Source organism: Labeo rohita, chromosome 22 (assembly GCF_022985175.1).
Source record: "Labeo rohita strain BAU-BD-2019 chromosome 22, IGBB_LRoh.1.0, whole genome shotgun sequence".
NCBI lineage: Eukaryota > Metazoa > Chordata > Actinopteri > Cypriniformes > Cyprinidae > Labeo > Labeo rohita.
The window spans coordinates 25,816,708-25,842,357 of NC_066890.1; the positions used below are offsets into that span (position 1 = coordinate 25,816,708).

Below are 25,650 nucleotides of genomic sequence, written 5' to 3' on the forward strand. Positions count from 1 at the left end.
GTTAGTAGCATGTTGCTAGCATGATTAGCAAGGTACTAGCATGTTTTTAGGATGTTTCTAACATGATTAGCATGTCATTAGCATGTTTCTAGCATAATTAGCAAGTTAGTAGCATGTTGCTAGCATGATTAGCAAGTTACTAACATGTTTCTAGCATGATTCTAGCATGATTAGCATGTCATTAGCATGTTTCTAGCATAATTCTCAAGTTACTAGCATGTTACTAGCATGATTAGCAAGTTACTAACATGTTTCTAGCATGATTCTAGCATGATTAGCAAGTTACTAGCATGATTCTAGATAGATAGGTAGATAGATAGATAGATAGATGAGTTTGAATGAGTTTGAATGGATTAGAAATACAGTACATAGAAGGGAAGTTTGACTGAGTCTCAAGGGATTCTGGGAGTTTTGACAGCTGGAGTTTGAATAGTCTTGGCTCATTTGAACATTCCGTCAATGTAAGTCTATGGGATTTTTCCCAGTTTTAATCATCATTTTTAGGAAAACCGATGAGTTAGAAGAGATATAGCACACTTGGTCAGATCAGTCTGAAGATCTGGGCTGAGTTTGGAGTTTGTAAAGTTAAAGCTGTAGGACGAGTTAGAGTGAAACTAAGTTTAAGTCGTATTTCACTAAGTTGGCTTTCTCAAGCCAACTTCATAATAATAAATATATCTTCCATAGAAATATGATGTTTTTTAACATTTATGACTGCTGTTGTGGCAGCTATGGTCTGATCACCAGGTTTTGTGAAGTTGTGAGCTTTCGTTTAGGCTTTATAGGCTTTTGGACAGGCCCCTTTTCTAAATGACTCCATTATAGCTTCACAAAGCGTAAATTTCAACTTTTTTTAATGTAAATTATTGACCTAGAGAGTGCAGAGAATTGCATTTACAGTAATTTTTTTTTTCCAGATTGAGCAAAAAACCTAGGACTAGTTCACAAATGTGCATTTTTCACATTTTCACAATCATTTAAGTAACGGTTTGATTGACAGAAGTTGTTCTAGAGGCAAAGTTGTTTGTGAGGCAGTCTGTCGTATGATATGAATATTGTGCGTATGTGTAAAAAACTAGTAATATACAACCGTTTACACCCTTGAAAAATGTGATATCGCTCCCCCCTCAGTGGCCGATTTCTTTGAAATTTCTCAAAGACTGTGAATCGACCTACACTGTAAAAAAACAATTTGTTGAGGCAACTTAAAATAATTTGTAACCTGGCTGCCTTAAAATTTTAAGTTCAGTCAACTCAAAAAAAGTTTATTCAAATGGAAATGTTAAATTATACTACCTGACAACGTAGATATTTGAGTTGAATCAACTTAAAATATTTGGGTTACTTACCCATCTGTTAAGTTTAGCAAACACAAATATCTAAGTTGCTACTTAGTACAACATTTTAAGTTGACTAAACTTATTTTAGTTGACTGAACTTAGGGTAACAAATTATTTTAAGCCGACTCAACAGATTGTGTTTTTTATTTTTTACAGTGTATGGCAGCCATGTTTTTCGAGATATGCAAATGTCCTGATGCTTGATGCACTTTCGACCAAGACCTTGTGTACCAATTTTCAGGTCGATAGGACAAACGTTTTTTGGTTTTTATGTTTTTTCCATCTTATAGCACCACCACGTGGCCAAGCTCTGCAACTTTTTTCATGTGACCTCAGATTTAGTGCTTACGTACACTTTGTGAGTTTGGCAAAGATATTTTACCATTTAACTAATGGTTTGATTGACATCAGTGGTTCTAGAGTCAGAGTTGTTCAGAATGAGATCTATCATTTGATACGAATACTGAAACTATAATAAAACAGTCGTTTACAATTTACAGTCATTTGCGCCCGTGAAAAATGCGATATCGCCATTCTGATCAAAAGTTGTAGGCGTTTTAGTAAAAGCGACCCTGTCCTTTTCAAACATTTTGCCATCCCTTTGCGTCAGAGAGTCAAAAGTTCAGCTTTTTTTTATAATTATAAATATATTCACTCTTCAGAGAATCTTCCTGCACTGGTTCCGATCGGTTGAAAAATAAAAAGTAGGTTTTTTTAATAAATGCGAAAGACCCAAACATTTCCGAGGTGTGTGTTTTACCGGTGTTGACCAAGGAACATAAGACACTTGAACGGTTTAGGAGTTTTGAACAATTTCGTACTTTTGATTGCTTTAGCGCCCCCATCAGGTCTATTAGGGCGAGCCTTGGTGACGCTGTAGGTGTTATGAGTACTACCATTCCTACAAGTTTCAAGTCTCAGTGACTTACGGTTTGGTCTTCCCAATCAGTTTTATTTGGAGATTGCTGATTGTTGGCCATTCTAACCACTGCAACAGGGTTTCAGTGCTACGCACTTAAACCCTTAATAATAATAATAATAGTAATAATAAAAGTGTCTCTAAAAATACTTTTTAGAGCCAGTGGATAACTAAACACATTTAAAGTCTAATGTTCCCCAGGGCTCGATTGTTGGTCTGGTACTGTGTTTTCAATTTATATGCTTACTCTAGTATCTATTTTTAACAAGTGTCTCTTTTCATCTGTATGCAGATGACACCCACATTTATATCCCTTTGAAGTGTGACAACAAGCAGGCTTTAAAGCCTATTTAAATTGTCTGCACAAACTCAAACTTTGGCTAGCAAGTAATTTTCTAAGTAAAACATGATCTCATTGCATTGGCTGCCGGTCAAATATAGAATTGATTTTAAAATGTTATTGTTTGTCTATAAGTCTTTCCCTAATCAGGCTCCACAGTACCTATCTGATTGGTTACATACACTCAGTCAAAATCGGATCAGATCATATCAGATATATTTATATATATACAAAGCCTGGAATACCTGTGAAATGGAGAATTCAAAGAATAAAATGAAAGCTATAAAAATGCAATTGTTTTGACCAGAAACTAACAATGAAATTACATTTTCTACTCATTAGATTGTGTTTTATTAAGATCTGCACCTACCCCAAACCTAAACCTAGCCCTTACTATAATACAAAAACTGTATTATTGTTGAACAGTGTTACCAAAATAATGCTAGACTGATGCATGCATACCCAGTAGCTACATTTGTATACCATAGGACCTAGGACTAGTGCACAAAAAGTAGGTTTTTGCAAAAAATCCAAGGCGTGCATTTTGTCAGGCGTGACAAAAATAATGCTAAATCGATGTGAGCATGCCCAGTAGCTACATCTGTTTTCGAACATTTTGCCATCCCTTTGCGACGGAGAGTCGAAAGTTCTACTTTTTTTTTCATGTGACCTCAAATTCAGTTCTTACATACGTGTTGTGAGTTTGGCGAAAAGATCTCATTTCGTTCAAAAGTTGTAGCCGTTTCAGTAAAAGCAGCCCTGACTTTTTCGAACGTTTGGCAGTCCCTATGAAACAGAGATTCTAAACTTTTTTTTTTTGATAGTTAGCTTTCAGATAATCTTCCTGCACTGGTTTGATTCCAATTGGGTGAAAAACCTAGGACTAGTGCACAAAAGTAGGTTTTTGCAAAAAACACGAAAATTTACGATGCGTGCATTTTGTCAGGTGTGACAAAAATAACGCTAAATTGATGTGCGCATGCCCAGTACACTGTAAAAAACAATTTGCTGAGTCAACTTAAAATAATTTGTAACCTGGCTGCCTTAAAATTTTAAGTTCAGTCAACTCAAAAAAAAAAAAAAAAAAAAAAAAAGTTTATTCAACTTGAAATGTTAAATTATACTAAATGACAACTTAGATATTTGATTTGAAACAACTTAAAATTAAGGCAGCTGGGCTACTTACCCATCTGTTAAGTTTAGCAAACACAAATATCTAAGTTGTTACTTAGTACAACTTAACATTTCAAGTTGAATAACCTTATTTTAGTTGACTGAACTTAAAATTTTAAGGCAGCAGGGTAACACATTATTTTAAGCTGACTCAACAAATTGTTTTTTATTTTTTAAAGTGTACTTTTCAGAGAATCTTGCTGAACTGGATTGATTCTTATCAGGTGACACCTACTGTACCTACTGTAGGATTAGTGCACAAAAGTAGGTTTTTGCAAAAAAAAAAAAAAAAAACCAAAAAACAAAATACACACATTTCTGAGGCGTGCATTTTGTCAGGTGTAACAAAAATAACGCTAAATTCATGTGCGCATGCCCAGTAACTACATCTGATTTTTAACGTTTTGCTGTCCCTCTGCAACGGAGAATCGAAAGTTTAACTTTTTCTTTTTTTTTTTATATAATTATTTCTACTCACTTTTCAGAGAATCTTCCTGCACTGGTTTGATTCCGATCAGGTGAGAAAACCTAGGGCTAGTGCACAAAAGTAGGTTTGAAAAAAGAAGAAGTAGAAAAAGAGTGTCTGAAAATACTTTTTGAGGCCAGTGGATAACTAAACACATTTAAAGTCTGGTGTTCCCCAGGGCTCGGTTCTTGGTCCGGTACTGTTTTCCTTTTAAAATAATCTTTTTTTTTTTTTTTTTTTTTTTTTTTTAACAAGTATGGGGTCTCTTTTCATCCGTATGCCAAATTTATATCCCCTAGCATGATAACAAGCAGGCTTTAAAGCCTATTTTAGACTGTCTGCACAAAGGCTTGCAAGTAATTTTCTAAGACTTAATGAGAGTAAAAAACGCAATTGCGTTGGCTGCTAAAATCAAGAATTGATTTTAAAATGGTATTGTTTCTCTATAAATCTTTCCATAAACAGTACCTACTGTATCTGATGTGTTACAGCCTTACACAAGTGCAACATATTTGTCTACAATGTATAAAAAAAAAAAAAATCTCTCAAGACTTCTGTACCTTGAAGTTACTCAACCCACACTGCAACTCAAATGTTTGGAATAGTTATGAACTTAAGAACGTTCACGCCTTGCACACAACATTACAGACGTAACACTTTTTTTTTTTTTTTCTCATAACCGGAAAAAAAAACAGGAGTACACACGTCACAAAGCAGGTAATGCTGACTACCTTCTAAAGCAGCTGCACACATTTATGGTATTATCAACTGGCCTGATCAGCTCTGACGACAATAATAAAAGACAGCGCGTTCTTTCACGGCGAGAGCGGCATCGTGATGTGGTTATCATGTTCTCTGAAGTTCACTACTGGTCTGGAGACTTTTGAAAGAATGTAAATAAACAGTTCAGCAAAAATAGAAAAGCAAGTCACTGTGTAAACGACTGTCACGAGCTAAGAGCACAGATGAAAAATATAAAGCTTCTGCCAAACACTCGGGTGATTTAGGCGCCTACTTGAATGCTGCAGACTATTAAAAGGCCTCTTCACCTTTATTTTTTTGAACAACACTTACTGAAGTTTCCATCACTTCATGTGAACACCTGGACGGTGAAAGGCTAAACTAAAGAGCCCGGAAAGTTTGACCTAAAATGTGCGCGCTATAGTTCAAGTACATTTATAGTGCCTCTAGCATCATTAAATGGAACTGCATAAATAACAACTCATGCAGGAAAACTTACCGTTGATTAGATACTTTTTTTTTTAAACATGCGTATGAAGGAAAGAGATATATGTCTATATATATATATATACACTATATATATCTATACTCTATCTATCTATCTATCTATCTATCTATCTATATATATATACACACACACACACACACACACACATATATAAAAAAATAGTTTAGCTCTAAATATTTATGCTTTAATAGCTTAGTGCAGTAATTTCATTCTTAAAATTAAATTTTTAAAGTACTAAAAATAACTTAATTACATAAGCTTAAAAGGACAATCCTCTCAAATTAAAATCATGTCATCAAAAACGTTTTTAATATTAAATACACTCTGTTGCATGTGCAATATAGGCTAGACCCTCAAAATATAACTTTAATCTCGGAATTGCTACGACTTAATTTTCCTAATTTCGATTTTACTCTCGTAATTTCGACTTTACTCTCAACATTTTTCGACTTTATTCTTGAAATATTGACTTTACTGTCAAAATATTTTGACTTCACTTTCAAAATATTTTGACTTTATTCTTAAAATACTGACTTTACTCTCGTAATTTAAGCTTTATTCTTAAAATATTTTGACTTTACTCTCAAAACAGTCACTATTCTTAAAATATTTCGACTTTATTCTTAAAATATTTCAATTTTACTCTTGTAATTTCAACTTTACTCTCGAAATGTTTTGACTTTACTCTCGTAATGTTGACTTTATTCTTTAAATATTTTGACTTCACTCTTGTAAATTCGACTTTATTCTCAAAATATTTCAACTATACTTACTAAATATTTTGACTATTCTTAAAAAAATTTACTTTACCCTCATAATTTCGACTTTACTCTCGTAATTTCGACTTTACACTTGATGTTTCGACTTTACACTCGTAATTTCCGACTTTATTCTCAAAATATTGTAACTTTACTTACTAAATATTTTGACTATTCTTAAAATATTTTGACTTTACTCTCATAATTTCGACCTTACACTCTCATAATTTCGACTTTACTCTTGAAATGTTTCAACTTTAGAAATTGACCTTCGACTAAAAATATTTAAACTTTCTTAAAATATTTTGACTGTCATAATTTTGACTTTATTTTCAACTTTACTCTTGAGATTTTTAGATTTTACTCTTGTAAATTCGCCTTTACTCTCAAATTTTTGACTTTATTCTTAACATATTTTGACTTCACTCTTGTAATTTCGACTTTATTCTCAAAATATCTCAACTTAATTTACTAAGTATTTTGACTACTCTCAAAATTTTGACTTTATTCTTAAAATATTTTGACTTCACTTTTGTAATTTTGACTTTATTCTCAAAATATTTCTACTTTACTTACTAAATATTTTGACTAATCTTAAAATATTTTGACTTTACTCTCATAATTTCAACTTTATTCTTAAAATATTTTGACTTTTTTCTTGTAATTTCAACGTTACTCTTGAAATGTTTCGACTTTAGAAATTTTGACTATTCTTAAAATATTTAAAACTTTCTTAAAATATTTTGACTTTCATAATTTTGACTATTTTCAACTGTACTCTCGAGATTTTTAGACTTTACTCTCATAATTTCGACTTTATTCTTAAAATATTTTGACTTCGCTCTTGTAATTTCTACTTTATTTTTAAAATATTTGACTTTACACTTTGACTTTACTCTCAAAATATTTCGACTTTACTCTCAAAATTGACTACTCTTAAAATATTTTGACTTTATTCTTCAAATATTTTAACTTTCATTATTGACTTTATTTTCAACTTTACTCTTGAAATTTTCAGACTACTCTAAAAATTTTCGGACTTTACTCTAAATATTTCGACTTCTCTCAATTTCAACTTTATTCTTAAAATATTTTGACTTTACTCTTGTAAATTCGCCTTTACTCTCAAAATTTTGACTTTACGTTTAAAATATTTTGACTTCACTCTTGTAATTTCGACTTTATTTTTAAAATATTTAACTTTACACTTGTCTTTACTCTTTTTTTTAAATATAAAAGTCAAAATATTTTTAAAAAATAGTCATAATTTAGAGTAAAGTGGAAATATTTCAAGAGTAAAGTCAAAATATTTAAAATTGACTTCAAACATTTTGACTATTTTGAATAGAAAAAAAAAACTAGTGATAAAAAGAGACAAAAAAGAAGAAAAAAATGACGACAAATTAAAAAACAAACAAACAAACAAACAAAAAAAAAAACACTGCCTTCTATATTTTGCAATTAAAAAAAAAAAAAAAAAGAAAAATTAGCTATTACTCCACCAGTAACTATTTCTCAGAATAGTTAAATTTAAGTCAAAGTTTGATTTTAAAGTCAATGTAGACACAAACCAGAAGGATTTGGCTAAAACCTAAATAAATAAATGAGTTCTGAAAAAAAAAGTTGATCATTAGTCCTGTTATCGTGAATGGAAAAAATTATATATTATCAAACACTTTTCTTTAGCATAAAAACCGTATTGAATAGCTAGTGTGCCATTTTTGAGGAACGTAAACATGCAAATCGAGATGCATTATTGATACTGGTTGCTACGGTTGGAACAACAAGCCCGACCACAGTCTGTCTGCCCATGTGAGTCTGCGTCACACTCCCAAATTAAACATCCCAGATGACAGGAAACATCAGGACAAAAACCAGCTCTATTCACAAACATGAAAATCACGAAACTGCCATGTAAAGCAACCCAGTTCTTTGAAAACAAAAGGCAGTTTGACGTCGCTCAACAGACAGGAAGACGTTTTCCATGGGTCATTAATGCAGATTTTAGCATACATCATAATTTAAAATATTTCTCTTTCTAACTGTTACCAACAGAAGAGACTTCTCACGTTTGTGTAACTTAAATTCAATTTATCCATTCTGATTATGTTCGTTATTAATAGGTCATAGATAAGAGAATAATAGATAAATTAGTGCTTTAATGTACAGTATATTACAGCAATTTAAGACTCATTTATCATCTTTTACCCAGAAAAGAAACATGAAACAACACTATTACTGAACAAATGAAATTTATATGAAAATAAGACATTATATGAACATATCGTCGCATGCATGCACAGACATGAAGGAAATGACAGTAAGACTTCACTTCCAGGTGCTCCTTTTATGGATACTGAAGACAAATGCACATCAAGATATTCCGTGGCATAAAATTAAACCGGGTCTAACAATGTGGAGTTACTTGGCTTCTTGTATTTTTTTGGCACTTTGTTTTTCCTTTGCCTAAAAAAACAAGCAGAGAGGAGAAAACAATTTTGGATTCAACCTCTTAAACTCTATTCAGATTTGGAATTCCTGCATGGTTATTTTAAAAGTGTTTTAATTTTAGCATAATACACTTCAAAGTTCACCACCTTATTAGCTGTAAGGCTTCATGCAAATCTAATTATCAAGAGAACAACAGACTGCAAGCTTGACAGTGAAGTCGAGATAATGTAACAGCACTGCCCTCTAGTGGTGTGATGAGAGTCGCTCTCAAACGCACTGCTGTGACTGGACTCACCTTTTCCACTAGTGGTATCAGCTGCTGATATTCAGCCAATGTCTTCAATAACTCCATTATGAAGGGCAGGTAGTTGTGCTTCCTTCTAATGTTCTCAATCTTAAAAAAATAAATAAAAATCAAATAAGTAAAATATATATGTGACACTAGACCACAAAGCCAGTCTTAAGTAGCACGGGTATATTTGTAGCAATCGCCAACAAATGATTGTATCGGTCAAAATTTTTCTTTTATGCCAAAAACCATTAGGATATTAAGTAAAGATCATGTTCCATGAAGATATTTTTTAAATGTCCGACCATAAATATCAAAACTTCTTTTTTGAATAATAATATGCATTGCTAAGAACTTCATTTGGACAACTTTAAAGGTGATTTTCTCAATATTTAGATTTTTTTTTACACCCTCAGATACCAGATTTTCAAATAATAATAATAATAATAATAATAATAATTTTGAAAAGTTTTATTAAGTGATATTTCATGAAAACTTAAAACAATTATTAATACATTATATTATTATTATTACTATTATTATTATTATTACGTTAGTGACATAAGCAACTTTAACAAGTTTATTAATACTTTTAATAACAACAACAGTAATAATAATCGTACTATTACTATAAGAGTGATATTTCTAACTTAAGAAATTACTATTATTATTATCATCATTATTATTATTAATATTGTTAATATCATTATTATTATTATTATTATTAAGTTACATTATTTTTACAGCAACTTTAGTTTATAATAAAGTTATTAAAAATTCTAATACTTTTAATAATAATAATAATCTTACTATTATTACTATTATCAGAGTGATTGTATAACTTAAGAAATATTATTACTACTATTATTAATATTATTAGTGACATTTACAACTTTAGTTTTTAATAATACTTATAATAATAATAATAATAATCTTATTATTATTACGATTATTATAAGAGTGATATTTATACCTAACAAATTATTTATTTTTATTTATTATTATTATTGTTATTATATAGCTTTTTAAAACAAATTAGCAAAATAATATTATAAAGTCATTTTATAACGTACATAATATAAAGGTTATCTCTTAAAGGATAAATGAGGAAAACAAAAACAGTAATATTAATATTATATATTTTCTTAATGTTAAACAATAAATGTATATTTATTAATAAAGTTATCTTTTATAATGCATTGTACTAATTTAGTACAAAATAATAAAAAAATAATAGGCAGAAGAATATTTATTATTATGATTATTATTATTAAGTGACATTTTATAACACGCTTAACTACTTTAAAGGATCAATGAGGAAAATATAATTTAATAATATTAACAATGTTTTATATTTATTATATTAATATTAATAAATATATATTTAAATAATAACAGTTTTATTTTATAACGCATTACACTAATTTATAATAATACAAATATTTTTAATATTTTAAAGGACAGTTTGATAAGAAGATTTATTATTATTAGTATTATCATTATGTGATATTTTATAACATGCATAAGTAACTTTTTAAGGCTCAATGAGGAAAACAACAACAACAACAATAATAATAATAGTTATATTATATTAACTAATAAATACATTTAATTAATTCTAATGTTATATTTTATAATGCACTGTAGTAATTTATAATATAGCCTTTTAAAGGCCAAATTAATAATAAGAAAAACTATTAAGTGAATGTTCTTGTTTTTAAAGGCTCAAAGAAAACATTAACTAAAAATAAAGAAAAGTTGAGTTACTAATATCAACAATATTCTTAATATCTCGCTATTAATACGTTACTTTTCAAAGTCTCATATGTGATAGAAAACACATGTACATACTTTGTATCTTTTAAGCTTTTGGTTCTCTTCTTCGATCAGGAGCTGATACTTGGCGATCTCTGACTGGATAGAGCTGAGATGGTTTCCACTCTGGTCCGTGTCCATCGGCTCTTCCTTCAAAGAGCAGAAACGTCTTTAAAAACCATCAGCATTCTGTCCTTCCCACATCTGACACAGTCAGAAGATCTCACCTCTGTGAGCTGGGCCTGCAATTCAGCGATCTTCTTCTCATAAATCATCTTGCGGTCTGAAACGATGGCCATCAAGTTGAATCGAATCTCACCCTCGCTGTATCTGGACGGATTCAAAAGCAGAAATGCTTTAATAAAAAAATCATCAACTCAAACTAAATTACATCAGCTTGACGCTTACTTCTGTATTCTTTTCTCAATCACGGGCCGTACAGCACTGATCCAATCATCCTGGTTACAAGCACCTGAGAAAGTGACGAAAACATGTAAAAAAACCCAACAACTGCTTAAAAAAAAAAGTGAATCAATTGTTTGCACCTACCCAGATCTATGGGTCCTTCACGAAGTCCGTCCAACTCATAAAGTCGGCCGTTAACAGGAACGTAGCTCACGAAATGAAAAGCATCCTCTTCTTTAGCCGAAGACTTTGCGTCAAACTCAAACATCTGTTGTCTACCAAAAAAAAAAGACAGTTTCCCAAAGTCATAAGATTTATTATACAGTAAAAAAGAAGAAAAGCTTCACAAAAGCAAGTAAAAAATAACCTGGCGAAGCTGTTGTGAACTTGTCGAATCACTTCAGAGTTACTGAGAGCAAGACCCTTCATCTTAAACATAAAAAACACAAAAAAAGCTTAATAAACTATAACAATTAAAAACACCCATTAAAATTAAATGTGCACCAACTTACCGCAGCATCAAAACTCTGCGAGAACTCTTTAAATTCTGTCAGCGTTTCTCCGAGGTGCATATCGGAATGTGTGCAGTTTAACAACACGCTGACGATCGCTTGGGTCGCACAGGCATTGTTGATGACCTGAAACGGTACGTTTGCGAATGTTAATTTCCAGATCATCTTTTTTTGGTAGCAGTTTGCTGGATTTGATGAAATGTGTAATTGAGCACCTGCTTGGCGAAGAAGATCTGATCCAGCCTTGAGTCTTGAACTATAGACCCCGCTGGCTCCTCACCGGGTTGCCACTTGAAGAGGAAAATCAGACCATGAACGGGCCTGAAATGATTTACATGCATATTCAATTGCGGTTTAAACACTGGAGAGATACTGGATATGATAAATCAATCAAGGATGTTGCTTACTTGAGATTTTCAAAGTTTTCTGGCTCCATGCTCCATATCTCTTCAACCTGTGCACCTTTGCACCCTAATGAAACAACAGAGATGTTAGTGTAGGACTTTCAAATAATTCATTGCTGAGATGAAAACGTACAAATGACGCTTATATATATATATATATTTTTTTTAAATGTACCAGTATGAAATCATTTTAAAAACCCTGAATCTAATGTTTGATTACACCATTGCTGGTCCAAAAACGAATGCTCAAAATAAGTAAATAAATAAATAAAATTAGATGGTCAGAATGTGCAAATGATGCACATTTTACGCACGCAAAATGATCATTTGAATGTTTGGAACATGCAAATGATGCCTAAATATACTGTAACAAATGTTCAAATGTTTTCGTGCTGGTTCAAAATATGAACCGGAATCTTTAGAACATGCAAATGATGCCCAAATATACTTAATCAAATGTACGAACGCACCACAATTTTCACAAATTTTACGTTTGGAATAGGGCTGGACGATATGGCCAAAATTGATAGCGTGATATACCTAATTTTGGTCGACATGAACGATATTTTTTAAAAAAAGCCTCAGAGAAAGTGCCAGGAATGCTCACAACAGATGTGAAATCACTGTCAAATAAACAAGAATCTCAGACTCACCTTAATAATATTAATATCTACAGTCAAAATATATCAGCACCCTTGCAATTCTGTTAGAAAATGCAACACTTCTCTCAGAAAATTGTTCCAATTGCAAATTTTTTTTTTTGGTATTCACATGCTTATTGTTTTTGCAACAACACAAAAAAACAGAGAAGAAAAGTCAAACTTGATACAATTTCACACTGAACTCAAAAACGGACTGGACAAAATTATTGGCACCTTTTCAAAATTGTAAGTAGTAATTGCTTTTCAAGCATGTGATGCTCCTGTAATTTGTATTTAGACACACCTGTGGCAAGTTACAGGTGTGGGCGATACAGTAATCACACTTACAACCAGTTAAAATGGAGAAAAGTTGTCTCAACCTTTGTGTTGTGTGTCACACTGAGCATGGGGAAAAGAAAGAAGTGTAGAGAGTTGTCTGTGGATTTGAGAGAAAAAATTGTGGAAAAACATGGACAATCTCAAGGCTACAAGTCCATCTCCACAGATCTTAATGTTCCTGTGTTCACTGTGCTCAATATCATCAAGATAGTTTACAGCCCATGGCACTGTAGCTAACCTCCCTGGACGTGGACGAAGAGCTAAATTAATGAAAAATTACAACGCAGCGTTGTTCGAAAGGTGGATAAAGAACCCTGATTAACTTCCAAACAAATTCAAACTGATCTGCAGACACAGGGTACAACAGTGTCAGCTCACACTATCCGTCGCCATCTGAATGAAAAGGGACGCTATAGTAGAAACCCAGGAGGACACCACTGCTGACACAAAGGCATAAAAAAGCAAGACTGGAGTCTGTCAAAACTTATGTGACAAAACCACAATCCTTCTGGGAGAACGTACTGTGGGCAGATGAGACAAAAGTAGAGGTTTTTGGTAAAAGACATCATGGCACTGTTTACAGAAAAATAAATGAGGCCTTCAAAGAAAAGAACATAGTGCCTACAGTCAAACATGGTGGAGGTTCAAAGATGTTCTATCATGACCGGTATCATGAAATCTGATGATTACCAAAGAATTTTGGGGTGCAACGTAGTGGCCAGTGTCAGAAAGCTGCGTCTCCACCAGAGGTCATGGGTCTTTCAGCAGGACAATGACCCGAAACACACTTCAAAAAGCACTCAGAAATGGTTACAAACAAAGCGCTGGAGAGATCTGAAATGGCCAGCAATTAGTCCAGATCTGAATCCCATAGAACACCTGTGGAGAGATCTCAAAACAGCAGTTGGGAGAAGGCATCCTTCAAATCTGAATGACCTGGAGCAGTTTGCAAAAGAAGTGTGGTCCAAAATTCCAGCAGAGAGGTGAAGAAACTCATTCATGGTTACAGAAAGTGACTGATTTATTTTTTTTCCAAAGGGGGTGCTACCAAATATTAAGTTAAGGGTGCCAATAATTTTGTCCAGTGCATTTTTTGGGTTCTGTGTGGAATTGTATCAGATTTTACTTTTCTTCTCTCTGTTTTTTTGTGTTGTTCTAATGCAAACAACAAAAAAATAAGCATGTGAATACCAAAACATTTGCAACTGCAACAATTTTCTGAGAAAAGTGTTGCATTTTCTGACAGAATTGCAAGACTGGCAATATTTTGGGCCTGTAGGCTGATTATTCTTATACACTACCAGTCAAAAGATTTTAAACAGTAAGATTTTTAATGGTTTTTAAAGAAGTCTCTTCTGCTCATTAAGCCTGCCTTTATTTGATCCAAAATACGGCAAAAACAGTAACATTTTAAAATACGTTTTCTATTTAAAATAACGGTTTTCTATTTGAATACATTTGCATAAATACGTTTGAATACGTTTGCATGCATAATATCTAGAAGAAAATGAATCAAATGTTTAAAACACTCAAATGATGTCTGCTTATAATGAATTGAATGTTTGAGCAAACCTTTAGAACTCACAAATGATACTCAAACAAAAAAAAAATCAAATTTTTGAACTCAATGTCCACAGAAAAAATGTATTCAATCTTCAGAACATGCAAATGATGTCCAAACATACTAAATCATACGTTTAAATGCAACTATAATGTCAACAAAAATATTAATCGAATCCCAGATAGCACACGTACGTCTGCAAGATGTCTGTTAAAGATCACTTGCTCTGGAAAGCATCTGCTGTGTACAAACATCTGGCAGACATCTGTAAGATGTCAGTTTTACAAACATTCTAAACCATAAACATCTTAAAGACATCTAATAGATGGCTATTTGACATCTGATAGGAGATGTCCTATAAACGTATTGCAGATGAGCAAACGCTCTAAAAAAAAATATGTCTTGCAGATGTAAACGCAGACGTCAAACAGACGTCTCCGAGATGTACGTGCGCTATCAGGGATGTTTGGAACTTGTAAATGATGTCTACATACTGAATCAAATGTTTGAACGGACCCACATCCACAAAAATACTAATCAAATGTTCGTAGTGTTCAAATGATTCACAAATATACTGAATTCAAATGTTTGCATGCATAATATCCAGATGAAAATGAACTGACTGTTTAGAACACGCAAATGTTCGAATTCTCAAAACACTGAATCGAATGTTCGAACGCAAAAGATCCTCACATAAATAAGAATGTTTAGAACACGCAAATAAAATCCAAACATATTTAGTAAAGTGGCTGAAAGCACCTATAATGTCCCCAAAAATCTGAATTGAATGTTTATAACGTGTCCAAATATACTTAGGTCAATGTTCGAACAGAACCACAATGCCGCCAGAAAACGTGAAGCGTGCAAATAAAGCCTAAATATACTGAATCAACTGCTTATATAACGTAAGTGACGCAACACATACTGTATCTTATTTTCTAAAAGCATCATTACAATTATGAATAATCTAAATTATGATTCATCTAATCGCTTAATCTTCATTCCTGCTGCCTCTGAATGTTTGATTCAGTATTTAAATACCTCGAAGAAGTCTGGGTAGGCTGCTCACTACTTTTTTCAACAAGTCCTCTGACATTTAGACAGGTTCAGAAGAGCAGAAATGTGAGGCAGCTGTCATTCTGCATTAATTAACAAGTGTAGTGCAGCGCTGACTCATGCGCTGAGCCATTCAATGAATACAATGAATTACATGGCTTTTAAACCACATTGCAGGCTGACGATCTTATCTTTTATGAACAACAAATCTGATATACTGATATTCAAAATCACTGAACTGAAGCAAAACTATAGCGGCTCACACGCACAGCTAATGTATGTAATACTGAGTGCTCACCAAAGCCCTTGATCAGCTCTGTGAAAACCCCCGGGTCGCTTTCCATAAGACACCATTCCCCAGCGCTTCCCGCCATTTCAAATTATGTTGCTTGTTGTAAACAGAAAATTGTGCTCGTGTAGCGGTTAGACGAGGCTAATGGGACTCATTCACACATACAGACGTTTTCCCGGCATTCCTTTCGACATGCGTCATTCTTCTGCTTCACGTGGTGCCTGAGAATTGTGAGGCGCGCTTCTGCCTCCACGTGTCCAGGAGCGTATTCGAGCCGTTCTTTGCATTCATTAGTCAACATTTATGTTAAGAATTGTTTGAATGTTCGTTTAAACGCCATATTATATAACACACGTTTAAATTAATACATATGTTAGTATTTAACAGGGGTTTCAGACAAACAACAGGGCTGACAGTTTAGTTTATCTAGACATTTCTATGGAAGCCCGCCATTTTGAGTTTATAGTTGATCGTTGCAATATGTGAAAACAAAATTGTGTAAAGGTCAGAGTTTGTATCTAGCAAATGACGAAAAATAAAGTTTTATTTAATTTAAACACTTCATATTATGTCAACACATGCTTAAATTAATACATGCATTAGGTTTTGACAGGGCTTTCAGACTAGCAACAGGGTTGTATAGTTCTAGACATTTTTATGGAAGCCAGTTAAATAAATAAATCAGTATATCAATAAATAAATGGTAATTGCTACTGTTTAATCTCACAGTTGACACTTTTTTCCTCGCAGTTCTGAATTTATAGTTGATAATTCAGACTTTCTACTTGCAGTTGCAAGAGGTAAAGCAAAAATGTGTGAAGGTCAGAGTTTATATCTTGCAAATGACAAAAAAATAAAGTTTTATTTAATTTAAACTCCATATTATGTCAACACATGCTTAAATTAGTACATTTATTAGGATTTAACAGGGCTTTCAGACTAGCAACAGGGTTGACAGTTTAGTTCTTCTAGACATTTTATGAACACCTCCTAAATAAATAAATAAATAAATAAATAAATGGTACTTGTGACTGTTTAATCTCACAATTTACACCTTTTTTTCTCACAATTCTGAATTTGATAATTCAGACTTCTTGCAGTTGCAAGAGGTAAACCAAAAATGTGTGAAGGTCAGAGTTTATATCTCGCAAATGACAAAAAATAAAGTTTTATTTAATTTAAACTCCATATTATGTCAACACATGCTTAAATTAATACATTCATTAGGATTTAACAGGGCTTTCAGACTAGCAACAGGGTTGACAGTTTAGTTCTTCTAGACATTTTATGGACACCTCCTAAATAAATAAATAAATAAATGGTAATTGCGACTGTTTAATCTCACAATTGGCACTTTTTTTCTCGCAATTCTGAATTTATAGTTGACAATTCAGACTTCTTGCAGTTGCAAGATGTAAGCCAAAAATGTGTGAAGGTCAGAGTTTATATGCCGCAAATGACGAAAAATAAAGTTTTATTTAATTTAAACTTCATATTATGTCAACACATGGTTAAATTAATACATATATTAGGATTTAACAGGACTTTCAGACTGGCAACAGAGTTGAAAATTTAATTTATCTAGACATTTCTATAGAAGCCTGTTTAATAAATAAATAAATAAATGGTAATTGCGACTTTAATCTCACAATTCCGACTTTTTTCTCGCAATTTTGAGTTTATAGTTGATAATTCAAGATTGATAATTGCAAGATGTAAACCAAAAAATGTGTGAAGGTCAGAGTTCATATCTCACAGATAAGGAAAAATAAAGTTTAATTTAAACTCCATATTATGTCAACACATGCTTAAATTAATACATATATTAGGATTTAGCAGGGCTGTCAGACTAGCAACAGGGTTGAAAATTTAGTTCATCTAGACATTTCTATGAAAGCCTGTTAAATAAATACATAAATGGTAATTGCGACTGTTTAATCTCACAATTCTGACTTTTTCTCACAATTTTGAGTTTATAGTTGATAATTCAGACATTTTCCTTGCAGTTGCAAGATGTAAACTCAAAAAATGTCTGAAGATCAGAGTTTGTATCTTGCAAATGATGAAAAATAGGATTTTATTTAATTTAAACTCCATATTATGCCAACACACATTTAAATTAATGCATTTGTTAGGACTTAACAGGGCTTTCAGACTAGCAACAGGGTTGACCATTTAGTGTATCTAGACATTTCTATGGAAGCCTGTTAAAAATAAATAAATGAATAAATAAATAAATAAAAAGGTAATTGTGACTTTTTGATCTTACAATTCATGCTTTTTGTCTAGCAATTCTGTTTATAGCCAAGAAGTCAGACATTTTTTTGCAAGATGTATACTCAAAGTGTGTGAAGGTCAGAGTTTATATCTCGCAAATGACGAAAAATAAGGTTTTATTTCAAACCAGTGGGTGTTTGTGTGCTTACATCAGAAAAATGAACACTTCAACGTTTTTGTAAAAGACTTTAATACTTTATTTTAAATATTTTTGTACATAAAATAATACTGAGGTTTCGTAACTCAGGTCAAAATGCTTAGTGTAATACCATATTTTACAAATAAACATACAGTGCATAATAACCCCTAAACAACAATACTCATAACAGTGTCAATCAATCAGGCAGTTCGTTTTTGTCCCGACAGCAGCATACATTTTAAACACAACTACTTAACCTTTGTTTCTGTTCAAGGGTGACCAACAAATACAATATTACACATTACAAAACATTATGACTGATTATGTTGATATTGAGCGTTGCCAGAGCCCTCGGGGCTGGTACTCAAACAGCACGGCCTACATTGTTCAATAAGAGGCAGAAGTTTCCCTTGTTGGTGGAGCTGTTTTGTATCTGTGCCTCCTCCAATGCACTGCCCGTTAATAAAGACTCTTGGCACCTGAAAGAGTTAAAGGGATTATGGGTTAACAACACCATCTTGACAAGAACAAGCACATGCAAAATGCAAATCAAGCAATTGAAATGTTTTATACATTTAAAATAAATGACAAGACTTACTGTTCTGGCACCTGTCATTTGCCCTAAGGTCTCCTGGAGACGTCTACCGTCATTGTGCTCATCCAGTTCAACAACTTTATATGAAGCTCCGATTTCATTGAAGACATTCTTCGCCATCTTACAGTATGGACACGTGGTTTTGGAGAATATCACAACACAGTTACTGGACACAATATCCTGTAAAAAAAAAAAAAAAAAAAAAAAAAAAAATGTAAGAAAAGTAAAAGAAATCAAATTGTGATTTTTCTGATGAAAAAAAAAACCTTCAGGTCTGGTGTGCATGTTTGTAGGGCTGTGCAATTTGGCCAAAAATGTTGTGAAAATGTACAATATGACAAGATTATTATTATTAATAATAACAATAATATATAATAAAAACATATTATATATTATCTCATATATATATATATATATATATATAAAAGAAATGTTAATATTGTTTTATTACAGTACAAACTTAAAAAAACAATAAATATATGATATAATAATTCTGAAACATTAAAATAACTATAAAATTATGAAACAAATATTTTATGGCTTAAGCAATAGTTAAGCCATTGATCTTTTACTTAGAAAACATCTGGTAGCACTTGAAGTTTTGCTTTTTGACAACAGCTGGTTCTAAATCATTACAAGTAGCATTTACTGAGAACTGAACTACTCTGAGTTGCTGAAAACACTGGAGCTGCTCATGTGTAAAAAAAAAAAACACAGTGCCATGCTTTACTCTAAAACATGTAGCATATTTACTTTTTTACCTAAATCATAGCCGTTGCGATTTGGTGGTTGCATTGAGCCATATTGTGCTTCTTTTATTTATATTATATGTTTTATAAGTAAATCATGCAGCCCTATTTTATGTAAACGCTGAAGAATGTTGGTAACCAAACAATTTCAGTTCCCTTCAACCTCCATTGTATTTTTAGTCCACTCAGTGTCGATGGAAACTGAAACTGTTTCGTTACCTAGATTAAACAAAATAGTTCTTTCAGGTTTGGAACCACATGAGGGTAAATGATGTAACATGAGTAAATGATGACAAATGCTTAATTTTTTGGTGGGGTGGACAATCCCTTGAAGTTGTTATTCTAATTGGTGAATCAATCTTTTTAAGTTAAACCTTTTCAATTAATCATTTAATCCAGTTCACACACACACACACACACACACACAAAGCTCTAAATGATTCCTTCACGAATTATTGATGTGGGCTGTGTGAAATTTTTAGGTTTCACAGAAAAACATCATGACTAAAAAAATTAAGTTTGACTTTAATTTTCAGAGTACTCCCAGATAGCACACGTACGTCTGCAAGATGTCTGTAAGATAAACATCTTAAAGACATCTAAGAGACGTCTCTTTGACATCTGATAGGAAACGTCCTATAGACGTATTACAGATGAGCAAACACTCTAAAACATCTTGCAGATGTAAATTCTCTTATAGCACACATACATCTCGGAGACGTCTATTTGACGTCTGCATTTACATCTGCAAGACGTAGTTTGCTCATCTGCAATACGTCTATTGGACGTTTCCTATCAGATGTCAAATAGACGTCTATTAGATGTCTTTAAGATGTTTCTGATTTAAAATGTATGTAAAACTGACATCTTAAAGATGTCTGCCAGATGTTTGTACACAGCAGATGCTTTCCAGATCAACAGATCTTTAACAGACATCTTGCAGATGTACGTGTGCTATCTGGATTGACGTTTCCAAGATGTATGTGTGCTATCAGGGCTATAAACCGAAACAAACCAGTATTAGCTTACCTGGACAAACTGAGTACATGCTGAGGTTGACAACCCAGGCGCTGCCGACGTGAAATTCCCCATTCTAGATAAACAACATGGATTTAGGTTCAAACTGAGGGAAGGTAACTCATAACAACATTAATATTTACACAACAACAAACTTAGATGAACACACAAGTCAAGATAACCTTGTTATAATCACCGGTCTGTAAAAAAGACATGTTGAAGAGACAATGAAAGCAAATGCAGTTAGTGCAGATACAAGAGAATTAGACTGGCAGTTTAAATCAGTCATATTCGGACTGCTGTCTCCTTTCCTGCTGAATCAGGTAACTAACTAGGATCACACAGCTAGACTATAATCTGATAAAACCACACAAGGGGATTTAAATCTTTAATGACCCCATACAGCATATGGCTTTAGTCTCCCAAACTAGGTTAACGTTACTGTCCAGACCGGGGCAAACACAACGCATGGCGTTGATTTCACCTAACGTTACTGTTTATTTTAATATCAACACGATTATGTTAAATTATATAATCTAATAATAATAATCCTCATAATGACCTTAGAGTCTGATAAGCCTGTTTGGATCTGCACAAACAGCCTCTCGTAAACATTGCTGGAGTGTAACTTAAATAACGATTAATAAATAAAAAGCTTTCACGCGTTACCGGTTTAAACGTTACATAAAACGCCTTTTTTCTATTTCGTTATAAAGTCCAAAACACATATACATACCTCTTAACCGGAACCACATTGATGTGACGTAAAACTCCGCCCTTCACGGGTCATCTGAATACTTTGCTACCAGCCTGTCCAGATCATGAGACGTTATGAGACACAACTTTTTTCCTCTAGGGGGCCACAGTGGCTCAAAAACGAGTTCTCATAATTTTGTAGCATTGCAGATGTGCACACTAAAGGTATGTATTTTCATGTAGTAATTCAGAGGGCACCTGACATACAGATGTCCCGAAGTAACAGATGTCCCGTGATTACAGTACACTTGACTGTAGGAGTCTGTTGTGTTTTCTGCTAGTTTCACTTTTGAAAATGAGGGCGAATTTTAATTTCCTGAAATGGGCCAGGGGGGCGTGACTCTTTAGTGTGTATATACATCAGCTATATTAAGTTGTTTTTCCCCCGAGTCTTCCATTCATTGACCGCTGTACGTAAATAACTAGAACTAGACTATTTGCGCTACAAACCAGTGTGTTTATAATTACGATAGTACATTGAAATGTGATAAGAAATACCAGTTTGCAATATGAAGCAGCATAACTTTGTTTTGTACAGATATGACACCGGAAGCCACCCACATTCAAATAGCCGCACCCAGTCTTACGTTAAAAAAAGGGCTTGTATAGGTTTATTTTTCCAATGCTTTGTACATTTATGTGTACACCTTAGTCCTTCAAAGTTACGTTTTTGTTAATCTGAGAGAAGTGTCGTTTTGCATCCATAGGGTGGCACTATGCCATTCTGTAAAATGCATGACACAGAACCAACACAGCAACACTTTTATTTTTTTACTTGGGAATCTGAGTTATACATTTTTTTTTCTGTTCCCCCATTTTCTGACAAGTGATTTAATGCTGCTACCTAATCTCTGGTTTTCACAAAAGCTGCCATATTGCCGTTTGCAAGAAAAAAAGGGAATTGATTTTTCTACCTCCTAATCTTATGAATTAACCAAAAAGAATTAAGGCTGTTCTTGTCGCTTTTTTTTTTTTTTTTTTTTTTAAACAACAACAACAGTTATCCATCTTTTGGTTATTTTGTTAGCGACAACAGCAAAATGTTCTGAAAAACCCCAAGAATGAGGAATTTAATATTAAATATTACAGCACAAAACTGGCCATAAATTTGTTCTGTAGCCTGAGGTTGCGTCTTTCTCTCTTTCAGCAGAGTTGAAACAAAAAGAAACTTTGAATTATTTATTGCTTATATATTTTAAAGTTTAATGGCCTCCATATTCATTAATATTGTTAAAAGAAGATGAGCAGTGTGTCTTCACCTTTCACTTTTTTCGTAATAATACTTAAGGGCGCACTTTAGGAAAAGTTTAGTTTGTTGTCTTAAATTTTCGAAACCTGTCCTAGGACCTCTGTTGTGATTCACTGTAGTTTCCAACTAAGAGTTCAGTTCAGTTCCTATGAAAGACCTATTATGGGAGTCTAAACAGCTGATAGAAAAATCACAGTAATTCACAAGTAATCCACACAGCTCCAATCCATCAATTAACATCTTGTGAAGAGAAAAACAGTGCGTTTGTAATAAACAAACCCATCAATAAGAGGTTTTAACTGTTGCTTCTGACCAAAATACGAATTCAAAATCCATAATAACACTTCCTTCAGTGAAAAAGTTCATCTTCTGTTTTCCTCTCACATCAAAAATCCACCAACGCATTTGTTTAGAACTTTTTTGGACTTGATCTGTGCATATTTCTCTTCTAATTCAGACTACTTGACTTTTTTTTTTACTGGAGGAAGCAATATTATAGAGGACTCGTTTGAAGTAAAAAAGCCTGTTAATGATGGATTTGTTTCTTACAAACACACAACTTTTCACTTCGCAAGACGTTAACTGATGGGCTGGAGTGGTGTGGATTACTTGTGGATTGTTGTGATGTTTTTATCAGCTGTTTGGTCTCTCATTTTGACGGCACCCATTCACTGCAGAGGATCCATCGGTGAGCAAGTAATGTAAAGCTAAATTTCTCCAAACCTGTTCTAATGAAGAAACAAAATCGTTTACATCTTGGATAGTCTCAGTTTTAATTTCTGGGTGAACTTTTCTGTAATGCTAAATATTAAATATAGCTGCAAGCAGTGATTACCGGGGTTCAAGCGCTTTAAGGTATTTAAGGACATTTGAAAAAAGAAGTTATGTAGAAAGCCTTTAACCACCTAAATCAATGGTTTTTGGCAAATCCAGGTAATTTACGATAGAAATATTATGTTTTTTTTTTTTTTAAGTTTATGACTGTTGCAGCACCAGCTGTGGTTTGATCTATTTAAAACTTTGCATGCTTGTTTAGAATCACCTGTCACATGTGCTCAGCAGGTTTCGTGAAGTTTTGAGTTTTCTTTTAGGCTTTATAGGATTTTGGGTATATTTGGACAGGCCCCTATTCTAAAAGACTTGTTATAGTTCCCCAAAGGGAAAATTTAAACTTTTTTTTTTGATAATTTTTGACCTAGAGAGTCCAGAGAATTGTACTGCAGTGCTTTTTTCCAGTCTGAGCGAAGAACCTAGGACTAGTTCGCAAAAGTTGTTTTTTTCACACCTTCTCAATCATTTAACAAAGATTTGATTGACAGCAGTGGTTCTAGAAGCAAAGTTGTCCGGAATTAGAAGTTCTATCATATGATATGAATATCGTGTGTAAGTGCGAAAAAACGTGCAATGTACAATCATTCACACCTTCAAAAAATGCGATATCGCCCCCAAGTGGCCAATTTCTTTCAATTTTTTACAGACAATTGGGCCCATGAGTCAAACAGGCTCACAGAGTTTTGTTCCAATCGGCCTCAGTTAACCTTGATTAGTAGGTGCTCAAACTTCGTCGGCTAATCGCAGACATGTTTTTTAAATGTTTTTCAGATTGAGCTCTTACATACGTGTTCTGAGTTTGGCGAGGATATCTCATTCCGTTCAGGAGTTATAGGCATTTTACTAAAAGTGGCCCTGCCCCTTTCGAACGTTTTCGAATGTCGAAAGTTCAACTGTTTTTTGATAATTATTGATATTCGATAATCTTCCTGCACTGGTTTGGTTCCGATCGGGCGAAAAACCTAGGATTAGTTCGCAAAAGTAGTTTTTTTTTTTTTTGTGTTTTTTTTTAAATCCAAAATACCCAAAAATTTCACTGGGCTCATGATTAAATCTGAGGCATGCATTTTGTCCAGCGTGACATAAAACACTTGAGCCTGCGCCTAATGGTTTAGGAGTTATGAGCGATTTCATACTTTTGGTTGCTGTAGTGCCATCGTCAGACCGATTAGGGCGAGCCTGGGTCACGTTGTCGGTAGTGTGAGTACTACCATCCCTCCAAGTTTCAAGTCTCTACGACTTACGGCTTGGTCTGCACGATCAGATTTACGTGGAGATCGCCGGTACGTGACTATTCTAACCAACGCTATCTCACGACCAGTTCCAACATATTTTACATGGTGGCTAATTCGTACAAATTCCCACAACCTCAATTATACGAATTTAAGATTTCAGTGACGGCGTTAGGTGTACGTCATTCGTACAAATCCATACGTATTGTGCAACTCGTAAAATACGTATATTTTCGCTAAAATCATGAATTTGTATGAGTGAGGTCATACGAATTCATACAAATTTGCCACCTCGTAAAATATGTATGAATTACCGTGAGATCAGGCTATTGTAACGATATAGGCTACGCGCATGAACCCCTAGTAACGACAAAATCATATTAAAGTCAAAACTGAAACTTAAAGGGATACTCCACCCCAAAATGAAAATTTTGTCATTAACCACTTACCCCCATGTTGTTCCAAACCTGTAAAAGCTTAGTTCGTCTTCGGAACGCAATTTAATATATTTTGGATGAAAACCGTGAGTGTTTGTGACTGTTTGAGACTTCTTTGCGTACATGAAGTATTTCCATAGCTTCGTAAAATTATGGTTGAACCACTGATGGCAGATGGACAATCAGATGGACATCTGTCATACTTTTCTGGGTCTTGACAGTGGTATTTACTTGGCAGTCAATGGGACAGTCACAGACCTCCTGGTTTTCATCCAAAATATCAAAATTGTGTTCTGAAGACGAACAACGCTTTTACGGGTTTATAACGACATGGGGGTAAGTGATTAATGACAGAATT

At 33.3% G+C, this 25,650-nt stretch overlaps 2 protein-coding genes across 5 annotated transcripts; both read right to left on the reverse strand.

Annotated features, from left to right (window-relative positions):
- Window positions 1-8,384: 8,384 nt before the first annotated feature.
- On the reverse strand, window positions 8,385-16,218 carry uchl5 (ubiquitin carboxyl-terminal hydrolase L5). The gene is made up of 11 exons (XM_051094807.1): window positions 16,017-16,218; window positions 12,125-12,188; window positions 11,933-12,038; window positions 11,718-11,843; window positions 11,573-11,634; window positions 11,350-11,480; window positions 11,209-11,272; window positions 11,028-11,130; window positions 10,837-10,950; window positions 8,992-9,090; window positions 8,385-8,711 (listed from the first exon to the last, which is right to left on the reverse strand). Exons 1-11 carry the CDS (start codon window positions 16,090-16,092, stop codon window positions 8,667-8,669), a joined length of 990 nt encoding a protein of 329 aa, XP_050950764.1. The 5' UTR covers window positions 16,093-16,218; the 3' UTR covers window positions 8,385-8,666.
- A 2,248-nt stretch (window positions 16,219-18,466) lies between these two features.
- Window positions 18,467-21,634, reverse strand: glrx2 (glutaredoxin 2). Of its 4 annotated transcripts, XM_051094818.1 has the most exons (5): window positions 21,350-21,508; window positions 20,970-20,987; window positions 20,800-20,863; window positions 19,025-19,201; window positions 18,467-18,905 (listed from the first exon to the last, which is right to left on the reverse strand). In XM_051094818.1, exons 1-5 carry the CDS (start codon window positions 21,400-21,402, stop codon window positions 18,738-18,740), a joined length of 480 nt encoding a protein of 159 aa, XP_050950775.1. In that variant the 5' UTR covers window positions 21,403-21,508; the 3' UTR covers window positions 18,467-18,737. The 4 variants fall into 4 exon arrangements, with proteins under 4 accessions (XP_050950775.1, XP_050950777.1, XP_050950776.1 ...); XM_051094820.1 differs by lacking the exons at window positions 20,970-20,987; window positions 21,350-21,508 and adding an exon at window positions 21,524-21,634; XM_051094819.1 differs by lacking the exon at window positions 20,970-20,987 and having other exon boundaries at window positions 21,350-21,510.
- Between the last annotated feature and the right edge of the window lie 4,016 nt (window positions 21,635-25,650).